The sequence below is a fragment of the Tauraco erythrolophus genome, chromosome 4, assembly GCF_009769465.1.
Source record: "Tauraco erythrolophus isolate bTauEry1 chromosome 4, bTauEry1.pri, whole genome shotgun sequence".
NCBI classification, from domain to species: Eukaryota; Metazoa; Chordata; class Aves; order Musophagiformes; family Musophagidae; genus Tauraco; species Tauraco erythrolophus.
Window position 1 is genome coordinate 81,202,269 of NC_141468.1, and position 17,492 is coordinate 81,219,760.

At 47.1% G+C, this 17,492-nt stretch overlaps 1 protein-coding gene across 1 annotated transcript; it reads left to right on the forward strand.

Annotated features, from left to right (window-relative positions):
- Positions 1-4,224: 4,224 nt before the first annotated feature.
- On the forward strand, positions 4,225-5,216 carry LOC147528926 (uncharacterized). The gene is made up of 2 exons (XM_086610770.1): positions 4,225-4,400; positions 4,574-5,216. Exons 1-2 carry the CDS (start codon positions 4,225-4,227, stop codon positions 5,214-5,216), a joined length of 819 nt encoding a protein of 272 aa, XP_086466896.1.
- Positions 5,217-17,492: the final 12,276 nt, after the last annotated feature.

The following is a 17,492-nucleotide window of genomic DNA, read 5'->3' on the forward strand; positions in this document are numbered from 1 at the left end:
CCTGACCTAAATGGTGCAAGAAATTGGACAGACTTGCATCAAGTACAAGAACACCTTCCAAGGATTTTATTCTGCAGTATATGATAAATGATGGGAGAAATTCTTATTTTACTTAGCATGTTTGCTTGTGAGAACTAGGAAAAGTTGTTATTGCCTCCATTAAAAAAAAAAAAAGTAAAAAGCCATTTGGACACAATGGGGCAAATTAAGACCATTAAAGTAGTTGCTCACAGTTACAATGTACCTTCTTAGTTCCTAACTGACAACAAGGAGATGGTAAGGGCAGATCTGTAAAAACTTTTCCAGATTAATAACGTTTAATTTGTGTAGAGGATTGTCCTAGTTTTAGCTGGGACAGAGGTTTTTTTTTAACAGCTAGAAAAGCTCCATGTTTTGGTTTTACTCAGAGGCTCACTCTGAGAAGAATGCTGATAACAAGCTGCCAAGGACTTTTCAGTGTGCCGGAGTGCAGAAGCACGGCGGCATAAGGAGGGAGCATAGATGGGACAAGGGGGACACGATTCCCCTTGTGATTTGTGTGGAACTTAAGACTGAGGGCCAACTGGCCAATTAGTATTCCATATCATGCAGCGTCATGCCCAGTATAAAAGCGAGGGTCAGACGGGAAGAAGGGCTTTTGCGCTTTGGCTTTTGCGCTTTGCCTTTTGCCGCTTTTGCTCTTTTGCGCTTGCTGTTTTTTTTCGCTCTATTGCTTTTCTTTTTTTTCCCTTTCCTCTCTCTCTCCCAGTACTCCCACTCTTGGAGTACTATCTCTCCCTCTCTGCCCCTCTCTATTTTGGGGCCTCGCGTTCGTCCGGGATTTGCAGTTTTCGGGACGAGACGGGCTTCGCATACGAGGGGGTGGTGAGCATCTACATTGTATTAAATCATCTGTATTAAATCACTCTTATCTCAACCCACGGGTTTCACGTTTATCCTTTAATTCTCTCCCTCATTCCTGGGGGTGGGGGAGGGGGAGTGACCGGCTGTGTGTGGGGGGGGCGGTTCAACATAACCCACGACAAGGATGTAATGAACTTGGCTTTGGTATCAGTAAACCGTTGTAAATTAGTTCCTGACACTTCTTATCAAGCATAGTGCATATGCTTTGGAAAGGAGTAGCAGAGGATATAAGACCATGGAAGAAGATGGCAGTCATTAAGTAGGTTTTATTCTTTATGAAATGAGAACACTTAATGTTCCCTGAGGAACACTGAAAATCGCTGTACACGCGTCATGGTGCCCATGTCACTCATATCAGTGTGTGTTTGCATAACCTTCAATGCATGACTTGCTTATCTGGCACTCACGATCTAAGTACAAGTGTGACTGTCATAACCACCCCAAACTCCAGGAGCCAAATCCTTGCTGCAGTCTATAGATGCAGTGGGTATTGACCTGGGGGAGTCCTCGTGGAAATTCCGTAAGAAAGACACTTATCTGTGAAGCGCAATCATTCCTCTATGAAGGAAGGTTGACTGGGTCACTGCTACCCTGCATCCTCTGCATCGATCTGGCCTCTGTGTTTTGGCACAGAGCAAGGCCTGCAAGATCATGGCTCTGTTGTGAAAAGCCGACTGTGCTGCCTGCCAGTGGTGATGCTCCACAGGTTTCTGTCATCCTTCCTTTTCTGCAAGTGTGTTTGGGCACCTCAGATGTGTGTAGGCCTTTGCTGATTTGGGCTGAGATGGCAGGATTCGTCTGGGAATACGAATAATGTATCACTCACGAATAATGAATTGATATACAAAATAAGACAATAAAGCCTTTATAGTGATACATACTATAAGGAGTTCTTTTTCTTTCACTGTTTTCCATTCCTCAAGCAGCTGGAAAAATTGTTCAGACAGTGAACGCAGAGGGAGGCAAGAGGTGCCCGATCCACTGATTGAATGATAAGGATGAAGTGAAAATTACATACTATTTGATTGGCCTTTGGAAGGGGATCAGATAAGTGATAAAGCCTTAAAAAAGCACTAAACATTTTTCAGGCTGAGCGACACTAAAGATTTCAAGAAATTTTTTGTCAGTTAGTACTTGTTTCACATAAAGGCAGAATATGAAATATTATCATTGTAGTTAATCAGAATGATTTTTAAAACTACAGACTTGCTTCTAGGAAAACACCTGAATATTTTGGCACCAGGAGGTGCTGATTCGTTATGATTCCAGTAAAAAAAGCACTCAGACTCTGCAAAGTCTCACTTAAAATGACATTTATTGGAGCTAACACTATAACAAAAGAAGAGGATAGCATAGATAATCTCATATCCCTCCAGACGCTGGGAGCCCCCAGTTGTGCAGCATTGGATGGATCTCCAATGAGACACACTGTACAGATCTCGTCGGTGGAAAGGTTACCCAGCACTGCTGTCTTTTGAGCTTTTACAGGATTTTCCTACAACTAAACATTTCTATTCATCATTTCTACTGTCAAACAAAAAGGATGTTCACACGAGAACTCGTTGCTGCACTGTTAGATAAAGGCAAGGCCACGCAGGTGGTGTAATCGCTGGTACTGAGTGGGAGCTGATAGGAGCTCCTTCATTGCAGTTAGCTGGCTGAGTTCATCCCGTGACCAAGTGATGTGTGCGGCACAGCACAGCCTGAAGGCCAGGCTGGACCTGCACCACTGTACAGCACAGCACAGGCTTGGGCCAACCCAGGTCAGCTGTTTTGTGGATCACTAACTCCTCGATGTACAATGATCTTCCGGTCAGGATAACTAACTTCCACCCCTTGATCCACATACAGTTGACCTTTCCTACAGATACTCTAAGCTGCACATTATACCAGTAAGGTTTTTGTGGCTGCTAGAAAGATTATTTTACAAAAAACAACTACTAAAATTAATAATACAAGAGTAATAAATATTGATTGTGAGAATAAGTGTAGGATAGCAGTCACTTTGGAGCTGAGACCATCAGAGATGGCCTGCCATCAGGTTCCACCCCTAGTCCCGTGTACCCTAAGACACGGTGGAGCAAATTTCACCTAACAGTCCAGTTATGCGATGTAGTAGATGAAAAAGAGCTTTGGTGCTGCTGGAGGGCAGAGAGGTCTGGCACTTCTTGTTCGCTGATGTACAGCATACAGAGATCAAAATCAATACTGTGAGGCTCCACATAGCAGTTCTGTGTGAGATAAAACAAAGAATTTCTTTTACATACCGCATAAATTCAGACATGTAATGAGTGATGGCTGCTTGTTTCTTTAGGATTAAGTATGTGGCTCCTGGTCCATGTGTCCCATTTGCAGGGGTGATGCATATGGAGAGAGCAAAAAAAAATATATATAAAGGAGTGCAAAAACATGTCTGCATTTTTTATTTATACCTAGATACACTTTATATATGTGTATTCATAGAAGCATGTGTCACAACGAGGTATGATGTAGGGTCAATAGACGACAGAGAGGGGGACTACCTTGAGCCCTTTTCAATTTGACCAGCCTGTCAGGCTTACACTGACAGGGTCACTGGGACAAATCCCTCTGGACAGCCTGCAAGGTTGGAGGGTGGTCGCCTAACCTATTCAGGGACTCTCACGAGCAGAGACACTGGGACAAATCCCTTATATCCTCTGTATCAACTAGCAAAGTTTCCGGAAACTCATATTTATAGATAAACTAATTTTATTACATATGTTTGTGACAGGATACAGGCTCAAGAATAGCTGGTGATAAGGTACTGACTGCGAAAACAGATTTGGAACAGTATACAAACAGGACTGATCAATGATAATTTTAAATAGCTAGCAAGACGTTAGTAACTAAGTGCACATAACACAGAAAGGTAACACTGACAAGGAGGTAGGTAACAAAGTGGCTCATTATGAGATGACGCAAGCAGTAGAACAAGGTGAGGTATTAAGTTTGATTCCTGAGAAATTTTGCTACTACCTGAGTCAGTTAAATATGACGAAAAAGATCAGAAATTAATTAATGACTTAAAGGCAGAGATCAGCTCATCAGGATGGGCAATGTTAAAAGACAATAGAATAATAGTTCCCTTTAAGATATCATGGAAAGTCGGCGCAGGCAGGGCGCGCGGGAAGGGCGCAGCTCCCTCCTGGATCAGGGAGGCTGACACAAGTGGTGGTCATTGCTTTCCCTGAGGCACACACAGCTATGGTTTCCACTCGGCTGAAAACCATCACCAGGAAGAGTGTAGCGACTCATACGGAGGTCCCATGCAAACATGTGGCTGTCCAGATCTCCAGCTGCATGGAGTGCCTGAGCCTGTCACTGGAAAGCAGCAGAGACAGCTGTGTGCGCTGTGACCAGAGTAATGATCTGCTCTGCCTGGTGGCAGAGCTGAAAGATGAAGTAGAAAGGCTAAGGAGTATCAGGGAGTGTGAGATGGAGATCGACTGGTGGAGCCACACCATATCATCCCTGAGGCAAGGGGAGTGGATGGACACTCCACAAGAAGCAGAGGATCTCCTACCCTCTTCCCACCAGGCTGAAGGAGGGACCTGAGAGACTGAGGGGAATGGAAACAGGTCCCTGCTCAGGGCAGCTGGCGAGCTCCCTCCAGACCGCCCTCACCTACCCAGCTGCCCTTACACAACAGGTATGGGGCTCTGGAAATTGAGGGTCCAGCAAATGAAGATGAAAATATAGATGAGGGCCCACCCAGGGGTTTGCCTAAGGTGAGACAGTCTGCCCCACACATTCTGACTGCCTCTATTAAAAAAAGCAGGAGGGTAATTGTCATAGGTGATTCCCTTCTGAAGGGAACAGAGGGGCCAATATGTCGACCAGACCCAACCCACAGGGAAGTCTGCTGCCTCCCTGGGGCCCGGGTCAGGGATGTCATTAGGAAACTCCCTGGTCTGGTACAGCCCTCTGATTATTATCCGTTACTGGTCATGCAGGTCGGAACTGATGAGGTAACAGAGAGAGGTCCAAAAGCCATCAAAAGGGACTTCAGGGCATTGGGGCGATTGGTTGAAGGGTCAGGAGCGCAGGTAGTGTTTTCCTCAATCCCTTTAGTGGCAGGAGAGAATACAGATAGGCACAGGAAAACACACCTGATTAACAGATGGCTTAGAGGCTGGTGCCATCTACAGAATTTTGGTTTCTTTGATCATGGGGAGGCTTTCACAGAACCGGGCCTGATGGCAACTGATGGACTTCAGCTGTCTCAAAGGGGGAAAAGGATTCTTGCTCATGAGCTGTTGGGGTTCATTGAGAGGGCTTTAAACTGGGTTTGAAGGGGGAGGGGGATATAACTAGGCTCAGTAAACTAGGCTCAGGGAATAAGGCCTCCCACCCCCCCCTAGGGTGAAATCGGCGTGCTCAGCTGGCTCTCTGAAATGCCTGTACACCAATGCACGCAACATGGAAAATAAACAGGAGGAGTTAGAAATCCATTTCGATCAGGGGGTTATGATCTTGTAGCAATTACTGAGACTTGGTGGGACAGCTCGCATGACTGGAATGTGGTCATGGATGGCTATGTCCTCTTCAGGAAAGACAGGCTAGCAAGGCGAGGTGGTGGAGTTGCTCTTTACATGAGGGAGCAACTAGGGTGCCTTGAGTTCTGTCCAGGGGCGGATCAGGAGAAAGTTGAGAGCTTGTGAGTGTGAATTAAAGGACAATCTGGAATGTGTGATACTGTTATTGGCATCTATTACAGACCACGGGATCAGGATTGTTGGGGGAGTTCCTGACTACTACAATAGAAAGCACCTGTGCCTCGTTAGGACAGGTGCTGTGAGTCACGTTGGTCAACCGGAAACCACGTGACTCGTGGATGAATAAAGGTGGGGCACTCCCAAGAGGGAGTGGGGCAGTTCCCTCCTGGAGTTTGGAGTGATAGGAGCCCCTGGAGAGCAGCATCTTGAAGCTCTCTGTTGGAAGCCTTTGGTTGTGACAAGGACCTTTGGAGTGTGATAGAGCCTTCTGATATACGAGGGAGATCACAACAACCTTCTGGGTTGTGATTCCCCGAAGAGTGAGACACAGGCAGTCCGCGACATCTGGTGACCCCGACGTGATTCGTTGGAACAGGAACCACTGGGACTGCAGAACGAAGCTTGAGAGCGGCAGGAGCTGCGGACTGACCAGTTTTGACTTAGACACCTGGAACAAGGTGAGCCGCTGGGAGTGAACATGGGTCAGAATTTTGTAAAGGAAAGTCAGACCTTCACCTTTCTCAAATCTGCAGGAATGGCTGCGGGGCTCAGTATAAGTAATGAGGATTTATATTACCTACTCAACTGGGCAGCGGGACATGAAGATCTAGTCAACCTCACCTTTACCTTTAACCTAGAACTTTGGAAAAGGTTGGGGGATAAGTTACTCTATGAAGCTGTGGTTAAGCAAAAAGGCCGGACCGACCTGCTGTGTACATGGGAGGCCCTAGATAATATAATTCAAAAGGGGTCAGCAGAAGAGGAGGAAGAGGAATCAACAGATTATGTATCTGCAAGCGAGGGGTATGAAGGGAACAACGAACTGTCTGAAGGAAGACTAACCCCAGACAGCGTGGACAGCGAGTTAGACGTATCCTCGCTGTTCACAGAGATCAATAAAGTTGCGGGGACTATGCAGGGACTCTACCCCACCCTGCAGGAAATATTGGAGCGTCCCCCACCCTTTGCCCCAGCAACCCCCCCTTCCTCCTCAGGATGTGTTATGCCTACGGCTCTGCCATTTGAGCAATTGGCCCCACCCTTGGCAACTTCATATCCCGCGGTATCTGGTTATCCGGCCCAGGTACATTTGGCGCAGCCAGCACTAGTGCGCCAGGCCGTAACAATGCTCCAAGGAGTATCTCAGCAGCTGGCAGCTGTAGTGGAGATACTGCATCAGGCTATGACCCCCCCTGTAGCAAAAGAAATTTCAGGAGAAACCTCCAAGACAAGTGACAGCTCAGCTAAGGAGTTACCACCGGTTTCTCCACCAAGGGAAAAATCACTAGAATCTATCTGTTTATTAAATCCAAACCCCTTGGGAACCCCTACAGCAATAGTTCAACGCCGTGACCCGGTCCGTTTTTGGAACGAAATAAAAATGAAAGCAATAGAGGCTGGGGATTGGGACTTGGCTCAAGTCTTGGGGCTGCCAGTCAATAACGAAAAATTATCCATGATGGAAATAGGGGAAAGGCCAAATGTATTCCCTGTGGAATTGACCCTCCCGGGTTCTAACCAGCCCAATCAATACCTGGGCTGGTCATGGAAAGTCGTACAAGACATACAAAAGGCAGTAGCACAGTATGGGCCAAACTCCCCAGCAGTAACACAATTATTACGATTACTAAACCTGGAAATATTGGTGCCGTATGACTTTCAACATTTGGCTCAGATTATGTTCCAGCCGGTACAACGCTCCATTTTTATGAGCATGTGGAGGCAGTTGGCTGATCGTCAGGCACTACAAAATATACAGTTACCTCAAGGTGACCCATGTTATGCCGTAGGTGCAGATGTCCTGATGGGAACGGGTCAAGTATTTAGTAATCCGGCAGTACAAGCCCAATGGCATCCCCAAATTCTTGGGCAGATCAAACAAATAGGAATGCAGGCCCTCATGCGGACCACAGAAATGGCGAAACCCCAAGCGAGGTATTCCACAATTAAACAAGGAATCAAGGAGCCTTTCTTACAATTTGTAGAAAGATTGCAAGGGGCTATAGAAAAACAAGTTTATGACGGCAATCTACGGGCCCTGTTGACAAAACAACTCGCAAGGGATAACGCCAACGCTGACTGCCGAAGAGCTATTGAAGTACTCCCAGGGGACCCCTCCCTAGAGGAGATGGTCATTGCATGTGCTAAGGTCGGGTCTGTAGAACATGAAATGACCGCGCTAGCCACCACCTTGATGGCCTCAGATAATAAGAAATTGAAGTGTTATAAGTGCGGGAGAATAGGTCATCTCGCAAAAAACTGCAAATCCAATGGCCGGCCGAGGAGCAGCAGAAAGAGAAAGTATGCACAGATGTCATATGGTCCAGGCAAGCCCTTTGCGGGAACACTACAACAGCCACAAACTAATCCGGAAAAGACCCCTGAAGGAATGTTGCGGCAGCCGCAGATTAAGCAGCCAGAACAACCAGGGTGGATGTATCCAACTTCATCAGAACAGTGGATATATCCACCACCGACGTGGTATGACAGGAAAACATAAGAACGACTCCCCCACGGTTTTGTTCCAAGGCATCTGACAAATGGCGATGAAAAATGGAACTGGAACATTAGAAAGCCCTAAATGCTATTAGGTATTTTTTCAAAAAAAGAAAGGGGGAATTGTTGGGGGAGTTCCTGACTACTACAATAGAAAGCACCTGTGCCTCGTTAGGACAGGTGCTGTGAGTCACGTTGGTCAACCGGAAACCACGTGACTCGTGGATGAATAAAGGTGGGGCACTCCCAAGAGGGAGTGGGGCAGTTCCCTCCTGGAGACTGGAGTGATAGGAGCCCCTGGAGAGCAGCATCTTGAAGCTCTCTGTTGGAAGCCTTTGGTTGTGACAAGGACCTTTGGAGTGTGATAGAGCCTTCTGATATACGAGGGAGATCACAACAACCTTCTGGGTTGTGATCCCCGAAGAGTGAGACACAGGCAGTCCGCGACAAGGATGAGGAGGTTGATGAGGCCTTCTACAGGCAGCTGACAGCAGTCTCGCAAATGCAGGCCCTGGTTGTCATGGGGGACTTCAACTATCCTGATATCTGCTGGAAGGCCTACTCAGCCAGCCATCCACAGTCCAGGAGGTTCCTTCAGTGCATTGCTGATAACTTCCTGATGCAAATGGTGGATGAGCCTACCAGGAGAGGAGCACTGCTGGATCTTATTCTCACTAATAAGGAGGGTCTGGTTGAAGCACTGAAGGTTAAGGGTAGCCTTGGTTGTAGTGACCATGAAATGGTGGAGTTCAGGATCTCATGTGGCAGGAAGAGAATACCTAGCAGAACGAGAACCCTGGACTTCAGTAGGGCCAACTTTGACCTTTTCAAACAATTGCTAGGAGAAATCCCATGGGACAGAGTAGTAGAAGGTAAAGGGGCCCAAGATAGTTGGTTAGCCTTCAAGGACCTCTTCTTCCGAGCTCAAGACCGGTGCATCCCAACAGGCAGGAATTCAAGAAAGGGCACCAAGAGACCTGCATGGTTAAATGGGGAACTGTTGGGCAAACTGAAGTGGAAAAAGAGAGTGTACAGATCATGGAAGGAGGGGAAGGCCACTTGGGAGGAATAGAGATCTGCTGTCAGAGGATGTAGGGAGGCAAATAAGAAAGCTAAGACCTCCTTGGAATTAAACCTTGCAAGAAAGGTCAAGGACAACAGAAAGGGCTTCTTCAAATACATTGCAGATAAAACTAACACTAGAGGCAATGTAGGCCCACTGGTGAATGAGGAGGGTGCCCTGGTGACAGAGGATAAGAAGAAGCAGCACCAGCAGAGATTGAGTGCACTATGTTCGGAGATAGGTCAGACACAATGGTCACTGGCCTGCCAGGAGTCGAGGCAGTGACAGGGAGAGGTCAAGCAGGACTCAGGCCTTCTCCCTTCAAGGAAAAGGCAAAGAGATCACTAGCCCAGTTAAAGGGCTCTATACCAATGCATGCAGCATAGGCAACAAACAGGAAGAGCTGGAAGCCATTGTGCAAAAGGAAAACTATGATATAATTGCCATCACAGAGACATGGTGGGATGATACACACAACTGGAGTGCTGTGTTGGATGGCTACAAGCTCTTCAGGAGAGAATGGCCAGGCAGGAGAGGAGGGGGAGTGGCGCTGTACGTTAGGGAGGGTTTTGAATGTCTGGAGATCAGCAATGGTGATGAATGGTAGAATGCTTGTGGATCAAAATAAGGGGGAAGGCCAATAGGGCTGACATCACAGTGGGAGTCTGCTGTAGACCACCCACACAGGAAGAAGATGTAGATGAAATATTCTACAAACAATTAGGGGAAGTCGCACGATCGCAGGCACTAGTTCTTGTGGGTGACTTCAATCTGCCAGATATTTGCTGGAATTTGAATACAGCAGTGAGGAAACAGTCCAGGGGGTTCCTAGAGTATCTGGAAGACAACTTCCTGATACAGCTGGTGAGGGAACCAACCAGGGAAGGCTCCCTGCTGGACCTGCTGTTTACCAACAGAGGAGGACTCATTGACAGTGTCAAGGTTGGAGGCTGTCTTGGACATAGTGACCATGAAATAACAGAATTTTCAGTCATAGAAGCAGTAGGGAGGGGGGTCAGTGGAACTGCTGCCTTGGACTTCTGAAGGGAAGACTTCAACCTTCTTAGGAGACTGGTTGGAAGGGTCCCTTGGGAGTTGGTCCTGAAAGGCAAAGGGGTCCAGGAAGCCTGGACAATTCTCAAGAGGGGAATCTTCAGAGTCCAGAAGCAGGCTGTCCCAGTGAATCGCAAGATGAGCCGGAAGGGCAGAAGACCAGCCTGGCTGAACAGAGAGCTCTGGCTAGAGCTCAAGAAGAAAAAGTGTCCTGGTTTTAGCTGAGACAGAGTTAGCTCTTCTTTTTAACAGCTAGAAGAGCTCTGTGTTTTGATTTTACTCAGAGACTTGCTCTGAGAAGAATGTGGATAGCACGCTGATGTTTGTGGTTGGAAGTGAGACTTCAAGGACTTTTCAGTGTGCTGTGTTCTGGCCGGAGTGCAGAAGCACGGCGGGATAAGGGGAAAGCATAGCCGGGACAAGGGGGCCACGATTCTCCTTGTGATTTGTGGTGGAACTGAGGGCCAGACTGGCCAATGAGGTATGCCACATCATGCAGTGTCATGCCCAGTATAAAGGTGCAGGGGAGCCAGAAAGAAGGGCTTTTTGCCCTTTTGCGCTTCTGCTCTTTTGCTCTTTTTCTCTTACAATACTCCCACTCTTGGAGTACTATCTCTCTCTCTTTCTCTCCCTTATCCCTGGGGGTGGGGGAGGATGAGTGAGTGACTCTGCAGGATTTGGTTACCGGAACAGCCTAACCCAGGACAGTCTTTATTTGGCACCCAACGTGGGGCCCAAGGGGTTGAGATAATGAAAGTAAATTGCTGTGATTGGCCATTGTGGTTTTTTTCTGGATGTTGCTGGCCGGAATGTTGTTTGCAATGCTTTCATACATGTTACCAGACATCTATATTTTAGCTCCTTATCTGCCTTATATGATATTAGGTGGAATGTTTACACGGTTTTCTAGCTCTGGGTGCTGGACTGGTATGAAAAGCAAGTTATCATTAATTAAGGGGTTTGCCATACTGTACTGTGTAACGCTGATAAGATCATGGGTGTTGGGACCAGCTCAGTCTCTGTATTCAGCAGTGCAGAGCGGGATGGTAGTAGTTATAGGCGACTCCCATCTGAAGGGGAAGGAAGGTCCAATATGCCGGGCTGACCCTGCTCTGAGGGAAGTCTGCTGCCTCCCTGGAGCCCAGGTTAAAGATGTTGCTAGGAAACTTCCTAGCCTGGTACGATCCATGGACTACTACCCTTTACTGCTCTTCCATGTGGGTGGAGATGAAACTGATTCAAGGAGTCCACAGTCAATCAAGAGGGATTTCAGGAACCTGGGACAGCTGGTAAGAGGATCTGGGGCACAGGTAATCTTTTCGTCCATCCTTCCAGTTGAGAGCAATGACACTGGAAGAAGCAAGTGGGATTCTGCCCCTCTACTCTGCTCTCGTGAGACCCCACCTGGAATACTGTGTTCAGCTCTGGAGTCCCCAGCATAAGAAGGAATTGGAGCTGTGTTGCTCACCAGCCTGGGCTGCAGCTCCAAGGATGCCATTGCATCTCCCACAGCCAGGAGGAAATGGCCTGCCTTTTGTAGGCAGGGTCTGTACCTTAGTTAATTAGTTAATTATGTTCAATTCAAGCCAGCTGGGTAATAATAATTGCATGCCATAATTCCCCCTTTTTGTTTTACAGTTTTTTGTTTTCAAAGGTGTTTTCAAGAAGGCTTTGCGGTGAGCAGAGACCCAGTCCATTCATTCCAACTCCAACACACTTCCCTCCCATGAATATCACATCGGGGCTTGTGACTTTACCTTCTTCACCGAAGGACTCTTGCTCTGGCTCTCAAGTCAGGGTCCTCAGGGTCTCTTCAGATGTATTACATCAGGGTCACCAGTTGTTGCTTACCAGCCTGGGCTGCAACTCCAAAGATGCCATTGCATCTCCCACAGCCAGAAAGAAATGGCCTGCCTTTTGTAGGCAGGGTCTGTACCTTAGTTAATTAGTTAATTATATTCAATTCAAGCCAGCTGGGTAATAATAATTGGATGCCATAGAGCTGCTGGAGCGGGTCCAGAGGAGGGCCACGAAGATGATCTGAGGGCTGGAACACCTCTGCTATGAAGACAGGCTGAGAGAGTTGGGACTGTTTAGCCTGGAGAAGAGAAGGCTCTGGGGTGATCTTATAGCAGCCTTCCAGTACTTAAAGGGGGCCTACAGGAAAGCTGGAGAGGGACTTTTTACAAGGGCATGTAGTGATAAGACAAGGGGCAATGGCTTTAAACTGAAAGAGGGCAGATTTAGAGTAGATATAAGGAAGAAATTTTTCACTCAGAGGGTGGTGAGGCCCTGGAACAGGTTGCCCAGACAAGTTGTAGATGCTCCATCCCTGGAAGTGTTCAAGGCCAGGTTGGATGAGGCTTTGGGCAACCTGGTGTAGTGGAGGGTTTCCCTGCCCATGGCAGGGGGGTTGGAACTAGATGATCTTTGAGGTCCCATCCAACCCTAACCATTCTATGATTCTATGGTGATGTGGAACTCATTGATTAACTTTGGGCGTCACCTGGCGGATGTCATTGCCAATTATACCGGTGACTTCTCATTTACAAAAGCTTATGTTGATTTTGATAATACTGAACATCATTGGAATAATTTAACAAATTTGATTTTGCTGCAAGGTCTCCTGAATATATGTTTAATTATATATATAGTCAGGGTCAATTGACCATTTAGGGGTGTATACCAATTTATTTCTTGTGTTATTGTGCTTACCATCTCGACCCCCATGACAAGCACTATAGCTACTCAAACCTTGGCTTCCGATCCCCAGTACAAAAGCAAACAGCCTGCTCAAGCTACCACAACAAACACTGCACCTACTCAGACTACAACGGTATCAGTTGCCCCCGTAAGAAAGAGAAGATGTGTACAAAAGTTAGAACATAGAGGAGATGATGATGAAGAAGAGCCAGGGCCATCACAACAACCAGATGGAGAAGAGCAACCAGAGTCATCACAACAACTAGATAAAGAAGAGCAACCAGGGCCATCATGACAATTGGAGGAAGAGCAGCAGAGGAAATGTGTACGAAAATCAGAACGTAGAGGAGAAGATGATGATGAAAAGCAACCAGGGCCATCGCAACAAGAAGAGATGAAGCGGGAACGTTCTGTTTCGCCCCAGAGAAAATCTCAATGGAGGAGAAGTGACAATGTCATAGATGACACAATAACCACCCGATCTCTAAATATGAGTGAGCTGCGAGATATTCGAAGAGATTACGGCCGTCTTAGAGGTAAGCCCATTGTCACTTGGTTACTTAGATGCTGCGACACGGGGACCAGTAGTCTGGAATTAGATGGTGGAGAAGCCAGGCAGCTAGGAGCCCTTGCTATGGATGGAGGCATTGATAAAGCAATTGGAAAGGAGACACAAGTTTGCAGCCTGTGGAGACGGCTCCTGGCAGCTGTAAAGGCAAGGTATCCCTACAAAGAAGAGGTGCCATGTAATTTTGGCAAGTGGACTGACATAGAGAGAACTATTCAGTACCTGAGGGAACTAGCTGTGCAAGAGGTGATTTATCCTGACCCAAGAGGAGGACTGAGATGCGAGGATCCAGATGATGTCCTGTGCAGAAGATTCTACGGAGCGCACCAAAAGAATATGCTACCTCACTGGCAATAATGGACGTCGGAGATGATGACACACCACCCATATGTACTATGGTCACTCACCTCCGATGATATGACGATAATACTTCTGTACGGACCTGCGTTGCAGCTGTGGAGAAGTTGTTCAAGGAGGTCCGAGAATTAAGAGAAAAAGTAGACTCCTTGCCACCTGAATGTTTCAGAATTTCAGCTGTTAGAACCAGGCGTTACCCTCCTCGAGAGAGACAGTACAGATCACAGGGCGAGCTGTGGTTCTACCTGCATGATCATAAAGACATGAGAAAACCCACCTCAGCTTTAGAGGCAAGGGTACGCCAGTTGGAAGGAAGAACCAACAGAAATAGAAATTTTTCAAATTCCTCCAGGACAGCTATTGCTCCAGTCTACAGTGAACAGTTCCCTAGACAAAATGGGAGGGCTGATCCTCCTAGCAATCCTGATTCTAATCCTGCTTATTCCTCTGCACACGGAGCAAATTATAAATATGATAACAGGTATTAGAGGGGCCCTGCCTCCAGCCAGGTGGAGGAGAGGGATAATCGAGTTTACTGGACTGTGTGGATTCGGTGGCGTGGCACATCATACCCCAGAAAGTGTAAGGCTCTAGTGGATACTGGTGCCCAATGCACCTTGATACTGTCGAACTTCAGAGGGGCAGAATCCATCTGTATTTCTGGAGTGACAGGGGGTCTCAACAACTGACTGTGTTAGAGGCTGAAGTGAGCCTAACTGGAGAGCAGTGGCAAAAACACACCATTGTAACTGGCCCAGAAGCGCTATGCATCCTTGGCATAGATTATCTTAAGAGAGGGTATTTCAAGGACCCAAAAGGGTATCGGTGGGCTTTTGGCATAGCTGCAATAGCGACAGAAGAAGGCAGACAGCTGTCTACTTTGCCTGGTCTCTCAACGGACCCTTCTGCTGTGGGATTACTGAGGGTCGAAGAACAACAGGTGCCAATTGCTACTACAACAGTGCACCGACAGCAGTATCACACCAACCGAGACTCTGTGATTCCTATCCATAAGTTGATTCATCAACTGGAGAGTCAAGGAGTGATCACCAAGACCCGCTCACCTTTTAACAGCCCCGTATGGCCTGTACGTAAGTCCAATGGTGAGTGGAGGCTGACGGTAGACTATCATGGCTTAAATGAAGTTACACCACCGTTGAGTGCTGCTATGCCAGATATGCTGGAACTTCAGTATGAACTGGAGTCAAAGGCAGCCAAGTGGTATGCTACAATTGATATTGCTAATGCATTCTTCTCAATTCCTTTGGCAGCAGAATGCAGGCCACAGTTTGCCTTCTCTTGGAGGGGCGTCCAGTATACCTGGAATCGACTGCCCCAGGGGTGGAAACACAGCCCTACTATTTGCCATGGACTGATTCAGACTACACTGGAACAGGGTGAAGCCCCAGAACATTTGCAATATATTGATGACATCATTGTATGGGGCAACACAGCAGAAGTTTTTGAGAAAGGTGAGAAAATAATCCAAATCCTTCTGAAAGCTGGTTTTGCCATAAAATAGAGTAAGGTCAAGGGACCTACACAGGAGATTCAGTTTTTGGGAATAAAATGGCAAGATGGGTGTCATCACATTCCAATGGATGTGATTAATAAAATAACAGCTATGTCCCTACCAACCAACAAAAAGGAAGCACAAGCTTTCTCAGGCATTGTGGGTTTCTGGAGAATGCATATTCCAGTTTACAGCCAGATTGTAAAACCTCTCTATCAAGTGACTCAAAAGAAGAATAATTTTGAACGGGGCCCTGAGCAACGACAAGCCTTTGAACAAATTAAACAAGAAATAGTTCATGCAGTAGCCCTGGGACCAGTCTGGACAGGACAAGATGTTAAAAATGTGCTCTACACTGCAGCCGGGGAGAATGGTCCTACCTGGAGTCTCTGGCAAAAAGCGCCAGCAGAGACACGAGGTCAATCCCTCGGGTTTTGGAGTCGGGGGTACAAAGGATCTGAAGCCAACTATACTCCAACTGAAAAAGAGATATTAGCAGCTTACAAAGGAGTCCGAGCTGCTTCTGAAGTGATTGGTACTGAAGTACAGTTGCTCCTGGCAACTCAAGTGCTGGGATGGATGTTCAAAGGGAGTGTCCCTTCTATACATCACGCAACTGATGCTACATGGAGTAAGTAGATCGCACTGATCACACAAAGGCCTTGTATGGGAAACCCCAATCGCCCAGGAATTTTGGAAGTGATCACTAACTGGCCTGAAGGTAAAGACTTTGGAATGTCACAAGAGGAAGAGGGTGTGACACGTGCTGAAGATGCTCCACCATATAATCAACTACCAGACAATGAGAATAAATATGCTGTTTACTGATGGATCCTGCAGCATTGTAGGGAAACATCGAAGGTGGAAAGCTGCAAGCTGCTGTGTGAAGTCCTATGCAACGAGTTGCAGAAGCTGCTGAAGGAGAAGGTGAATCAAGTCAGTTTGCAGAGGTGAAAGCCATCCAACTGGCCTTCAATATTGCTGAGCGAGAAAAGTGGTCAGTGCTCTATCTTTATACTGACTCATGGATGGTGGCAAATGCTCTGTGGGGGTGGATAAAGCAGTGGAAGCAGAGCAACTGGCAGTGCAGAGGCAAACCCATCTGGGCTGCCCATTGTGGAAAGACATTGCTGCTCAAGTAGAGAAGCTGGTTGTAAAAGTACGACATGTAGATGCCCATGTACCCAAGAGTCGGGCCATGGAAGAACATCAAAACAATCAACAGGTGGATCAGGCCGCTAAGATCAAAGTGTCCCAGGTAGATCTGGACTGGCAACACAAAGGTGAAAGATTCTTAGCTCGTTGGGCCCATGATGCCTCAGGCCATCAGGGAAGAGATGCAACATACAGCTCGTGATTTGGGCACAAAAAGGGCCCTGAAAGAGGGCAGATTTAGATTAGATCTAAGGAAGAAATTCTTCCCTCTGTGGGTGGTGAGGCACTGGAACAGATTGCCCAGAGATGTTGTGGATGCCTCATCCCTGGAAGTGTTCAAGGCCAGGTTGGATTAAGTTTTGAGCAACCTGGTGTAGTGGAGGGTGTCCCTGCCCATGGCAGGGGGGTTGGAACTAGATGATCTTTGAGGTCTCTTCCAACCCTATCCATGTTTCTATGATTAGTATTATTATTTTTTTTATCTCAACCCACAGGTCTCTTTTCCTTTTTCCCTTTAATTCTCTTAATTAAATTAAGAGATTTAATTTAATTGGGGGTGGGGTGGGGTGAGCGAGCAGCATGGCATTTAGTTGCCAGGCAGCCTAAATCACAACAGGTTGAAAGGGACCTCCAGAGGTCATCTAGTCCAACCCCCCCTCCTCAAGCAGGGCACCTAGAGCTGGTTGCCCAGGACCATGTCCACATGGCTTCTGAATATCTTCAAAGATGGAGACTCCACAACCTCTCTGGGCAACCTGTGCCAGTCTTTGGTCACCCTCACAGCTAAAAAGTGTTTCCTGATGTTCAGACTGAACCTCCTGTATTTCAGTTTGTGCCCATTGCCTCTTGTCCTGAGCCTCCACCCAGTGCCTGGCTCCATCCTCTTTGCACCCCCTCTTCAGGTATATATATGCATTAATAAGGCTAAGCAGTCACAGCTCCCTC